Below are 13,698 nucleotides of genomic sequence, written 5' to 3'. Positions count from 1 at the left end.
AAATCATACGGTATGTATGGCTTCTTTCACCAGGCAAACCTATTGTAGTTTTTAAGGTTCTTTTAGTTTTTAAACTATTATGGCATGCTTTTATAAAGAATGATCTGAGAGGAATTTGTTTTAGTAGCTGTTTCACAGGCTGTTCAACTAACAGGAAGTGAGTTGTAGATAAAGTTGTCTATTAAAACATAGAGTCTCTCAGTTCTCAACCAAATTTTAATGCTGGAATGTCCCTCTAGACATTCTTGCCCCTAAAAGGCAAGCACTCTCTCTGTCATAACACCAACAGGAATACAGTCAAGTACTTAAATGCCTTTTAATGAGCTTTAATAATTGAATGTACATTACTCACTTAATTGTGATTTGCATTCAGGATAGGTGGGTCATCTATTTTCTGAATTAACTGTCAACTTCTTGGCAGTGGGATATATACTTTTATGCTGCCAGGATCCTATTTCTGAAAATGCTATTATTTAAGAGAGTTGGTATACCTACTAGAGCCAATGAGTAACTTAATTTGGAGGATATGGCCAGGTTATTTAACAAGTACTAACTTCTTTTTATATATTTTTAAGTACCCTAATAATTTATTGGATTTTTAATTTTTTTTTTAGTGAACTCAAATTAGTATAAAAATGCAGCTATTCTGACTGTTACTAATTTTAGATGTCTCCTTATTAGGTTTTGTTTTAAATTCTGGACATCATCCCTTTAAAAATTTGTGTTGTTTTGTGGGTTAAAAAATTCACATTTTGGGGGGCTTTATCTTTATATCCTTGTTTTGCCGTTAACAGCCCTATAGTTTTATGCTGTTTTCTTAGATAATCCATAAAGAATTTGTTTAAAATAATACTATAAAGATTTACAGATGTAAGTATTGCTATACCAGTGACTCTTACTGAAAATAGCATTAAAGAGTCAGAAGGTAAGCTTTCAAGCCCACAATAATTTTTTTTAATATAAGAGTATAACTATTATAAAGCCCAAATTTCTATTTTTTAAAAATACCAATTTTTACAAATGTTATTTTATTCTAGATTCAGGGGGTACATGTGCATGTTTATTGCATGGATATATTGGTATATTGCTTACTTGTGGGGATTGTACCCATTCTAATGTACCCATTACTCAAATAGTAACATTGTACTTGATAGGTTATTTTTCAACCCTGCCCCCTCTTCCCCACCTTTTGGAGTTTTCATTGTCTGTTATTTCCATCCATATGTCCATGTGTATCCATTATTTAGCTCCCACTTACAAGTGAGAATATGTGGTAATGGATTTTCTGCTTCTCAGTTAGTTCACTTAGGTTAGTGGCCTCCAAGCTCCATCTATGTTTCTGGAAAGGACATGATTTCATTCTTTTTTATGGCTGTGTAGTATTCCTTGAAAAATACTAATTTTTGAAAAGCTTCTACACTAACTATAACATGGCTTACTTTCAATTGGCACCAGATATAGCAATAATATTTTGAATGATTATTTGAAATAAAAAGCTAAAATATTGAAATAAGGGGGAGTATTTGGAAAAGGCACAGTAAGTACAAGTAGTGCAATCCCAGTACCCACTGTGTGCCTTCAATTAAAGGTTTTTCAGCCAGTATTCCTGCTTTTCCAGGCTGGAATTCTATTTCCAAATCTAAGATCACTTGTTCTTTATTTTGTAGTATCTTCAAACATTTAAGTAACAGTTAACAAGTCAGCTTTTAGTGGTAAAGATAAAAATATCAATTATATTTATAGTTAATATATAACTCAATTTCTAGTCAGCATTGCTCATTCAAAATTTCCATAGAAATGTTAATGGAAATTTATAGATCAAATAATTCCAAATTTTTCCTTCTCTTCTTTTGACTTCAATACCAGTATTATGTGTTTTTTTTCAGTTTTGATCAGCAGGATAAAGAATTGTAAGAACAAACAAACTTGAGAAGCAGTTTTCAAGTTGTATTGATCTAGTTGTAGACCATGTTTGCTACTTTAATCATCAACTGCAGAGCACAATACTCACCCTTCCAGTAAACCCCGTAAATCAACAAGAGAGAATTATGAAGCCACTACTTGTTCTAAGAATAAAAGTGGTCAACTCTGATATTGTGATAGTGCCTTGTTTTTTTTAACTGTTAAGAGTTATCACTGCAGAAGTCAAGATTCTCCCCCAGTTTTGACTGAGGAGAGTTTGTTTATGTCATAGTTACCATTTATGTACCCTTCCTTTATGTGGCATACTCTGCTAAAATCCTTTATAAATGCAATTAGGTAGGTAATATTCTTTCTATAAACAAGTGGTTCTTCAATGGAAGGGATCTCTGGGGTGGTATTGATACCTTTGTTTTCATGTTTATACTGTTTGTTCTTTGTAGAATTTGAAAGGGAGCTCTATTAAACTGGAGGGACCAAGCAGTAATAGTTTCTCTCCCTCTCTAACTCTTGGAAATTTAGAAACAGAGTGAGAAGTGAACACAGATAGCATTTAAATGTTAACATCATAGTAAGCACTTTTTTTTTTTGAGAGGGAGTCTCGCTCTGTCGCCTATGCTGGAGTACAGTGGTTGCAATCTTGGCTCACTGCAAGCTAAGCCTCCCAGGTTCACGCCATTCTCCTGCCTCAGCCTCCCGAGTGGCTGGGACTACAGGCACCCGCCACCACGGCCGGCTAATTTTTTGTATTTTTAGTAAAGACGGGGTTTCACCATGTTAGTCAGGATGGTCTCGATCTCCTGACCTTGTGAGCCACCACGCCCGGCCCATAGTGAGCACTTTTAATACATTTAAAGATTTTTTTAAATCATATCGTAGTTAAGCTGGGCATGGTGACAGACACCTGTAGTTCTAGCTACTAGGAAGACTGAGGTGGCAGGATGGCAGGATCCCTTGAGCCCAGAAGGTCAAGGCTGCGGTGAGCTATGATTGTACCATTGCACTCCAGCCTGGGTAACAGAATGAGACCCCATTTATTTAAAAAACAAACAAACAAAACCTGTATTTTTGGTTGTATGTTCAATTTTGGTCTATTTGTGGATATCAAATATATGTAACTTGTGTTTGTCCACACTCTTGTCCTTATAAAACTATGTAAGTTTTCTACAGTATAACAATAATAGTTTAACATGAATGTTTATCTCCAGTGAGCATGTATGGCCCAGCATAATGAAATGTGGAATGCTTATAAATTTACTCATTTAAATACCTTCTTATGAAAATCCACCCAATTTTTTTTTAATTTTTAGTGTAATTTTGTTTTAATTTTTAATTTTTGTGAGTACACAGTAGGTATATGTATTTATGGGTTACATGAGATATTTTGATACAGGCGTGCAGCATGTAATAATCACATCAGGGTAAATGGAGTATGCATCTCCTTTGTGTTACAAACAATCCAATTATACTCAGTTATTTTAAAATGTGCAATTAAATTATTTTTTATTATAGTCACCCTGTTGTGCTAGCAAATTACTGGGCCAAATTCATTCTTTTTTTTTTTTTTAAACCCATTAACCATTGCCACTTCCCTCCCACTCTCACTACCATTCCCAGCCTGTGGTAACCATCCTTCTACTGCCTATCTCCATGAGTTAAATTGTTTCTTCTCTTCTCTCTTCTCTTCTCTTCTCTTCTCTTCTCTTCTCTTCTCTTCTCTTCTCTTCTCTTCTTTCTCTTCTCCTCTCCCCTCCCCTCCTCTCCCCTCCCCTCTCCTGTCCTGTCCTCTCTTCTCTTTTCTTTTTCCAGTCTGGCTCTGTCATCCAGGCTGGTGTGCAGTGGCACCATCTTGGCTCACTGCAACCTCTGCCTCCTAGACTCAAGCCATCCTCCCACCTCAGCCTCCCAAGTAGCTGGGTCTACAGGCGCAAGCCACCACACCTATCTACTTCTTGTATTTTTTGTAGAGACTGGGTCTCACCGTGTTGCCCAGGCTGGTCTTGAACTCCTAAACTCAAGTGATCCACCCGTCTCAAACTCCCAAAGTGCTTGGATTACAGGCATGAGCCACCTCACCCGGCCTGTTTTTATTTTTTAGTTCCCACAAATAAATGAGAACCTTCAAAGTTTGTCTTTCTGTGTCTGGCTTATTTCACTAACATAATGACCTCCGGTTCTATCCATATTGTTGCAAAAGACAGGATCTCATCCTTTTTTATGGCTGAATAACACTCTATTGTGTACATGTACCACCTGAAATTGTTGTGAAATAAATGAAGCTTAAGAGATAACTGATTTTTATCTTATAGAAAATTAGAAAAGAAATACTGATTATACAACGTTATAATTTTTTTCATATCACCCTACCCCAAGAATTTGTTTGAAATAAGTTATAGAAGGTTGTTAATTGACTATACTTCACAGCACAGATTAACAGCCTCAAAACAGAGCCGTGCCCTTGGTATCCAGGGTATCTTTTTGGCCTGAGACTTATATGTGCTATAGGTTTCGCTCAGTTAACTTTCCGACTCTCTGGCCATAAAAAAAGAGTAAAACCTCAGCCTATTTTATCTCAGTACTAGCAATTTGCTTTGGTATAATAGTGTATTGCTCTTCTGTGCTCCCTGACAGCTTTATGGGTTGTTTCCTATGATTGCATTGAGTAATATGCTCCAGGCTGGCCTAGGAAGAAGGGAGATTCTAAACCTCTTTTTGTAATTATTAAATTCTTACGTAAGAGAATCTGTGAAAACTTTTCACCTTGAAAGAAATGGCCCATGAATTTCCTTTATTTAATACAAATTTCAGATTTTCTCATGACCCTTTGCTTCCCCCCTTCTCATCTGTGATGCATAAAGACAATAATCCATTACAGTATTTTCTATTGATAGTCATTAAAATTCAGCTGTTTAACTTCCTTCCTTACATTAAGGCCACTAGATCAAACTTCTGTTTACCTGGTTTTATGAGAATAACGGTGGGAGTGCATTTGGTTTGTGTTCTTTTAGTGAATAGGAATGAATCATGATTATTTCTATGCTTAACTGATTTTCTTCTGAAAAAATAAATTTTTCTGTAGTTTCACCAGGTGATATGGATCAGACACAAAATGAGCTCAATCCGTACCTCACATGTGTATTTACAGGTAAGAGTTTTACTTTAAAAGTTCTTGAACTTGGAGCTGTTCAGATTTTTTCATTGCCTTACGATTCTTTCTCTCATAATAACACAGTAGAAATACTAATAGCAATTTTTAATTCTTCTGTAATATCTGTAAATTCACCCCAGGTTATAAACTCAGCTCTCCAAAAGGTGTAAGTTAGGGGACAGGAAAAAAAACCTATCTTTTGGCTTTGGAAAGTTTATAAAATGATGAATTAAAAGGCCGCAGGTGTGGTATTCAGCGCACTAAGGATAGGACTCGAGATAATTCCAGCTGGGGGAGGTTATTTGTTGGGACAGGACAGTGTTTAAACTTTGAAGTCATTTTAAACAAAGTGAAGCAGCTGGAACCTGGCATAAGAAGAAACAGACCTTTCACATTAACGATTGCTTTTTAGAGGAAAAAGAATTGGAGTTGTTTTTACAGGTGTCGGAACATTTATTCTTCCTATAAGAACTGCTTTGTTTTTACCTTAAATTATAAATTTTAAAATAAGCATTTGTCAACTCATTTGAAAAACAAAAAAAGTAATAGGATTCATATGCCTAAAAGATATTTTGGGATAAGATCATTGTAACATTTTAAGTTACCCTTTCTAAAACATGAGTAAGGAAAGAAATGTTTAATAGTGACTAATTCTGGAAAGCAGAAGTGAATAAAATATTGCATACTATACTTAACATCAAATGATAAGGCACCTTCTTCATCATGACTTTCATTTATTCTCAGACACTGGGACTATGATGTTGCAAATCTGTACGACTGGGTTAAGTATGTGAGGAGAATTGAATACAGCAGGATAGTTTAGCAGCTGCTTACGCAGGGATTGGAGCAAGAGTGAATGAGCCCGGGGTGGACAGGAAAAATGCTTCAAGAACTCAATAAAACACAGCTGAAATACTATGACATTTTCACAGACAGCTGGGAAGCAACTGCATTGCTGGAACTCAGGGCTGATTTTAAAGACAAGATCTGGTCAGCGTGAATCTAAGCAAGCTGTTAGCAAAGAGAAACCACAGACTCTCTAGGTAGAAACAAATCAATTTGGTTCAGCAGTGATTTCAGGGTCCGCTATTTGCCCAGCATCATGCTGAGGCTTTGTAGGATGCAGAGATAAATCAGACAAAGTCACTGTCCTAGTGGAGCACATCTTTAACAGAAACAACAGACTTACAAGTTAGTAACAATAATACAAGGTGATAAGGTCACAGATACTTATTGTGTACCTGCTGTACTAGTCACTCAGAACACAAAGACTGTCAGTTCCAGAGACTTCGCATGCTCTTAAGGAATGCATTGTCTGGTAGAAATGACAGATCCATAAATAATTACAGTGCAGTCTGGTAAGTGCTGCAATCAGAATAAGACAGCCACAATTAACAGGAGAGGAACTAATATTTCACCACTATCACTGGAAAAACAATTCAGAGAATGGAATCCTACCATTCATTACATAACTTATTACTTAGAATCAATTATAGTTTTTCTTTTACTTAGTTTTATAAATCTGACATCCAAAACCAGAAAATATAAAATTTTGTTATGAATTTTAAATATTTTTAAAGCAAAAAAATGGAATTTCAAATGTCAAAAACGTGTATTATGTCTCAGGAAGCTTCTAATGCATGGTCTGACTCCATGGCATGCCCCACTTAAATGCATGCCAGGTTAAATGACATACTGCAAACCCATGGAATCAAGGAATAGTCTTTTTTATAGACCTGAAAACAGCTGTTGAAACAATTACATCATAGAGTAATGACTTGACTGTGCAAATTTAAAAAGTCAAACCTGAAAAGCATCAAACTATATTTAATAGAGGTAGAAGATTTATATTTGCTTTCATGGTGATTTATTAAAATGTTACATCTTTTCTTTAAAAAAATTTAAATTTTTTTATGAATTTACCTTTTCGCCGGCTCACAGTAATCTAAGTGATGCTTTTTTAAATATTCCCAGTCTAAAGAGTTCTCTTACAAAATTCTAAAACTGTGATTTAGCTTGTGTAAATGAATACTTTAAATAAAAAGATTTCGGCCAGGCGCAGTGGCTCACACCTGTAATCCCAGCACTTTGGGAGGCCGAGGTGGGTGGATCACAGGGTCAGGAGTTTGACACCAGCCTGAACAACATGGTGTTGTTAGCCAGGTGCGGTGGCGCATGCCAGTAATCCAAGTTACTCAGGAGACTGAGGCAGGAGAATCGCTTGAACCTGGGAGGTGGAGGTTGCAGTGAGCCGAGATCACGCCATTGCACTCCAGCCTGGGTGACAGAGCGATATTCCATCTCAAAAAAAAAAAATTCCCAAAATGTACATTAGCAAATACCTTTATATAAGACGGTACATTGTATTGCTATAACTTCTTGATTAAAACACAGTTAACTAGAGTTTAAAGTAGCATAACTATTTGGAGGCCTCCCAGAGTGCACTCTCTCTTTCCCCACTCCCTTTTTTTTTTCTTAATTGTATTTCAATGAAACATTCTTATTCCTCCTTCTAAAGCAGAGTACCATTTGCAGCCCACCCTGAGCCTCATTGCCTTTTAGATAGTGGCTTCCAATTCCATAAAAGTAAGAGCTGATCTGTTTGAGTGCTTTCTATGTTCCAGCACTATACAAACACTTTGTAATGTATTATCTCGCTGAATCCTCATAAAAACCTCTGAAGTTGGTACTCATATTTTTTTTATAGTTGAGAAAACTGGAGTTCAGAGAAGTTACATAACTTTTTCAGTCTCTTATTATTTTCTATCCCTCTTACCTTTTACCTATTTTTCTTTACAGTACTTATCACTTCCTGTTATATTTGATGTTTATTTCCTTACTTGTCATTCATCCCCTAAACCCAACAGAATGTGTGGCCGGTGAGGTTGGACCCTTTGTTTTCTTCACTGCTGTATTCTCCAGAGTCTAGAACAGTACCAGGCACATAGTAGGTGCACAATTGATATCTGTTGGATGGATGAATGAGTTCGGCTCTGCCCTGTTCCAGAATCCATTCTCTTAATCCCCTCTGCCTTTTACTCCTTCCCACACAGAAGCCTCACACCAGCAGTCTGGGTGGGGCCGTTCCTAAGTGACCTGATTTGGACCCTACTCTTGACCTGCCATAAAGAGACGTGTTCTTAAAACTTCATCCCTGCTCCCAAGTTTGTTGGCGTTCTTACTACTGCCTAGTCAGTCAACCAAATCTGTCATTTCAGAGTGAAACTTGGTTCTTTATAAGTACTAAGTCTCCATCCAAAATATCTTGACCCTATTTCCACTGCTGAGGACCATTAGTTCTTCCATGGACTATTTTTATAGATCCGTCTCCTCTCTCTTTATCTTCCACACAGCTATTAGTATGATTTTTTACCTTTTTTTTTAACTTTTATTTTGGGTTTGGGGGTACATGTGAAGAAGGTTTCCTGTATAGGTAAACTTGGGCCACGGGGGTTTGTCATACAGATTATTCCATCACCCAGGTATTAAGCTTAGTACCCAATAGTTATTTTTTCTGCTCCTCTTCTTCCTCTTACCCTCCAACCTCAAGTAGATCCCAGTGTTTGTTGTTTCCTTCTTTGTGTTCATGAGTTCTCATCATTTAGCTCCCACTTATGAGTGAGAACGTGCAGTATTTGGTTTTCTATTCCTGTATTAGTTTGCTAAGGATGATAGCTTCCAGCTTTATCCATGTTCCTGCAAAAGACATGATCTTGTTCTTTTTTATGGCTGCATGGTATTCCATGGTATATATGTACCACATTTTCTTTATCCAGTTTGTCATTCAGGGGCATTTAGGTTGATTCCGTGCCTTTGCTGTTGTGAATAGTGCTGCAGTGAACATTTGCGTATATGTGTCTTTATGTTTGACTGATTTATATTCCTCTGGGTATAAACCCAGTAATGGAATTGCTGGGTCGAATGGTAGTTCTGCTTTTAGCTCCTTGAGGAATACATCATATTACTTTCCATAATGGTTGAACTAATTTACACTCCTACCAAGTGAATGAGTGTTCCCTTTTCTCTGCAATCTCACCAGCATCTATTATTTTTTGGCCTTTTAATAATACCCATTCTGACTGGTATGAGATGGTATCTCATTGTGGTTTTGATTTGCATTTCTCTAATGAGCAATGATATTAAGCTTTTATTCATATGCTTGCTGGCTTCATGTATGTCTTCTTTTGAAAAGTGTCCGTGTCCTTTGGGGTTGTTTTTCTCTTATAAATTTGTTTAAGTTCCTGGTAGATGGTGGATATTAGACCATACATTTGCTCAAATTATTCCTCTGTTCAAAATCTTTTGTGACTCCTTACTGCTTTTACAGGACTTGGCCCTGGCCTTGCGTTATAGCCTCATCTCACCATTCCTCCTATCTGAACAATATTTGATATCAGAATACTCAGAGTTCCCTTAACACGTTAACTTTATCTTGACTTTATTTTGTTGTTCTTGTTTCCTTCATTGCCTTCCCACCATCTTTTCAGACCCAACTCAATGGCTACCTTCCACTTCCTTTAAACTAAGGATTCCTATACATGTTTATCTCCCCTACTAGGTGATGAACTTCTTGAGGATGAGGACTCTGTCTTCTTCATCTGCATATGCTCTTAGCTCCATACATGCAGAAGATTCATATAGATGTTTAGTTAGTGCATATATGCTTTTGGAGAAGCCCACCTTAACGTCTCTGGGCCTCAATTGCCTTGTCTGTTTCCCAGATTTACTGTTAGGATCAGATTATATGATGGGGAAAATGTATTTACAAAATTTGAATTGTTATACAAATATAAGGCAATAATTGCAAGAAATGCTTATAGTGATTGAATTCAGTATGTTCCTTGAGACTTGGAAACTTCTAGGAGATCCCCCCACCCTAAAAAGTTATAGCTCTAGTTACAGCATTGAGCAATTTAATCAGTAATTTCATGCACAAAGTAGAAAAAGAAGGTATATACAAAGTGGTTTTGTGAAATTAAATAACAGAGAAAAGAGTATTTGGTATCACTGTTGTTTTTGGCAGATGCATAACTCAAGGAATGGAGTTTTTCTTAATAATAATTAGAAGGTAACATTAAGTTGTTTGTATGAGTGGAAAATTAATTTGCTCTAGAACTTAGTTATATCCAGTGTTAGTTTTTACTTTATTGATGAGGTGAGCTCTGATATTGGCTGCTTCCCTGAGTTATTTTGTGTATTCTGCATCATGGCTTTGTAAAATATAAGAATATTTAAATATTATATATTATTAATGCTTATGTCCTATATACATTTTTAAGGCCAGGCATGGTGACTCACATCTGTAATGTCAGCACTTTGAGGGGCTGAAGAAGGGGGATCACTTGAGACCAAGGAGTTTGAGACAAAGGAGTTTAAGACCAGCCAGGGCAACATAGGGAGACCCTCCCTTTACAAAAAATTTTTTTAAATTAACCAGGCATGGTGGTGCATACCTATGGTCCTAACTACTTGTGAGGCTGAGGTGGAAGGATCACTTGAGCCTGCAAGGTTGAAGCTGCAGTGAGCCATGATCATGCCACTGCACTCCAGCCTAGGTGACAGAGCAAGAACCTGTCTCAAAAAAAAAAAAAAAAGATTAAAAAAAATAGTTTTTAGTGTCTATTCATTTCATTTTTATTATATCCTGACAAACTGAAAAGACTAAAGTCTTTTCCTATTTAAAATATTTATTCTATTTAAATTCACATAAAACTTGCTTTCTTTTTAAATACTATGGTATTATAGTTTGTGATATTGCTGTAATGATGCCAAATCTTCCTCTCCCTTTTTATAAAAAAATGAAATTGATACAAGTAACAAAAAAGGAATGGTATAGTATTTAAAATAGTCTTTGTTAAATTTCCTTATATGAAAGGAATTTTCCTTTTATAAGTATTCTAATCGTGGACAGCTGTGATTGAGTCATCATTAAAATCTCCAGAACTGTCTAATTGTACTGTGGCCCCTATACAAATTTAATGAAAGATTCTATGTTATTACTGTAGAAACTACTTGAAAAACATAAAGGGATTTTAGAAAAATTACTATGACTCTTTCTTGTCTGAAATATGTCTTTTAGATTGTTTAAGGTAATTTATTGTTAAGGTATTTATTATTCTTATGTCTATGGTAAATCCATGAAATTTTAAATGGGCATTTTTGTTTGTTTGTTTCAAATAATACCAAGTTGACAGTCTTTATATTCTTAGGCATTGTGCTTTAAACTTACAGGGGTGAATTCGGGTATAGGCAGATACATACACTTAACGTAGTCAACTTTGAATTTTTTACATATTAATGAATTATTCATCCCAAACTGCCTGCCCTCTACCACCAGCCAGCTTTCATATTAGACATTATAATATTACTCTCAACCCATGGAATGGGAACTTTTTTTCATATTTCATTAAATGTAGAGATAATGTTTGCTTTACAGTAGAGAGAGAAGTCTATTTTACAGAGAAAAACGCTTTCCAAAGTCAAGTGTCAATAATACTTGGATGACCACTGCAGTATGTTTTTCCTCTGACATTGCTAACCTTATATCACTTCTGTTAACTAATAGCATAACACCCTTAGGCACTCAGTAAATCACTATTAATGGCATGCTCTTGAGTCCATTTTTTAGGAATAGGAGGAAGAGCAAAGTGCCTTGGCAACCTTTGACTTCAAATGCCTTTTACATGACTCATGTCTTACCTCTTTAAAAACAAAAACAAAAGAAAACAAAAAACACGTTCTTGTGCTAACCACAAACCTTTAATTTCTGGCTATTATAGTGTTTTATTGCTCTCCTAGCTATTTACTTAATGGTAACAGTAGTAATAATGGCCATCTTTTAGTGGTAATGGGAGCGCTTAGTTTCTGACCACTTACTGAGTGCTAAGCTCTGTTGTTGAGCTCTTCACTGACACTATTTTATCCTCACTATACTGTGCAAGGTAGGTACTATTACCCATTTAACATATGGGAAACTGAACTTTTGAATGGTAAAATAACTTGCTGACAGCCACACAGCCAGCAAGAAGTTAATTCTGGATTTCAGAGACTAGGCCCTTAACCCTACTTGATCTTACTTAGCATTTATCATTTGTATCACAACTTTTAGTTTATATACTCTTGAAATGTTGTCTCTGACTGATTAGGAGTGATGGTAGAAAGGAGGAAGGTGTATTTTACCTCTCTGACAAGTTCGAGCACCTTGGGACAAGAGATTCCCTCATATGCAATACTTATTTGGAATCCATCCCCCATCCCTCCCCCCGCCATATTATTTCACAAAGTATAAAGCACGTGAATACTCAGGATATGCATGTTGAGCTGAATGAACTTGTCCTTTGTGCAGGTGGGAAAGCAATGCCACTCTCCGCTTCACAGATGCCCCCTGCCAAGGTGTCCATGACGCTGCCCTCAGTGAACCTCGAGGATTGCTCTCAGTCTCTGAGCATCAGCACGATGCAGGAGGACGTGGAGTCTTCGGGGGCAGATACCTTCTGAACGGGAAGGGACAGCCAGCACAGTGTTTATGCCACTGATTTTAAAGTCATTTTACCTTCGCTTAAAACCCTCTCTCAGACTGTTCGGTTTTTGAGCATATTCTGAAAAAAAACATTTCCAATTTTTTAAATAAAATGAAAAGCATAATTTGGGTATTTAAAGTTTTTAAATAAAATAAGTATAAGTCATCATAAGTCTGACTGTGAGTTGTTTCTTAGAATCCTGAGATAGCACAGAGTAGTGGAGAAGGCATGGCTTTTGACATCTAGGCATTTAATCTATAGGTGTAATTATCTATGTATTTATAAAATTAGGTAGTTCAAGGTTATTCATTCTGACATTTTTATAACAGCAAATAGAAAAAAATTAAATGTCTATCAATAATAGACTGGTTTTAAAGTGGTGGTACATCAGTACAATGGGATACTATGTATTACAAAAAAAGACTTTAAAAAGTTTATGTATTGATATGGAATAATCTCTGAGATGCACTGTTAAAGTGAAAAAGCCATGTGCGAAATAGTGTGTGAACTATGCAATTGTTGAAATTATTTAAAATGGGGTGGGGAGGAATTCAGATGTATGGTATGTCACATATTCTTACATTTGTTTGCTTGTAAATGTATTATAGAAACAAGAAACTGCTAAGTTTGTCTCCAGGGAGGAGAATTGTTGGCTGGGTCATAGGAGAGGCTAAATGATAGGAATCAAGGATAATCGCGGTTACTATGTATTTGAACTTCAGTTGTGATAGAAAAAAATTATCAGTGAGATTAATTTTTATATGTCTTATGTATACCACATAAACCTTTATAAACCTGTGAAACATGTAACTCTATTAACTTTTGCAACATAAATACCTAAAATTAAAGGAAAATAAAAAGCATTGCTTTGTAATCAGATACATGTAGGTTCTAATCCCGATTTCTGTAACTCCTTGCTCTGTGATAGGGGCCAGCAAAGCCCCTTTTTATCAGCTGTTTCAGGTTAATGGGTTTAATACTTATTTTTGCAGAATAATGGGCATTAGTGATTGTGTGTGGAGATGGGGTTGGGTAGTGCCCAGCACAGTGCTTGATACCATGTAAGTGCTCACTAGATGGTGATGTTCTTATTATCTTGAGGGATTTCAG

The 13,698-nt window shown here is 36.2% G+C and overlaps 1 protein-coding gene across 7 annotated transcripts in view; it reads left to right on the top strand.

Annotated features, from left to right (window-relative positions):
- The window catches only part of KIAA0586 (KIAA0586 ortholog), a 123,773-nt gene extending 111,019 nt beyond the window's left edge, over positions 1 to 12,754 (top strand). For 4 of the 7 annotated variants that reach the window (XM_050799702.1, XM_050799699.1, XM_050799700.1 and 1 more), the window contains 2 exons: positions 5,000 to 5,065; positions 12,414 to 12,754. In XM_050799702.1, coding sequence (XP_050655659.1) covers positions 5,000 to 5,065; positions 12,414 to 12,565 — 218 coding nt within the window. In that variant the 3' untranslated portion in view covers positions 12,566 to 12,754. Of the gene's footprint in view, positions 1 to 4,999; positions 5,066 to 12,413 lie in introns of those variants that run through there. The other 3 variants (XR_007727671.1, XR_007727670.1, XM_050799703.1) reach the window with 3 other exon arrangements.
- Positions 12,755 to 13,698: the final 944 nt, after the last annotated feature.

Source organism: Macaca thibetana, chromosome 7, assembly GCF_024542745.1.
Source record: "Macaca thibetana thibetana isolate TM-01 chromosome 7, ASM2454274v1, whole genome shotgun sequence".
Taxonomy (NCBI): domain Eukaryota; kingdom Metazoa; phylum Chordata; class Mammalia; order Primates; family Cercopithecidae; genus Macaca; species Macaca thibetana.
The sequence above is the reverse complement of the archived record's forward strand: the minus strand, read 5'-3'. Positions and strand labels throughout refer to the sequence as shown.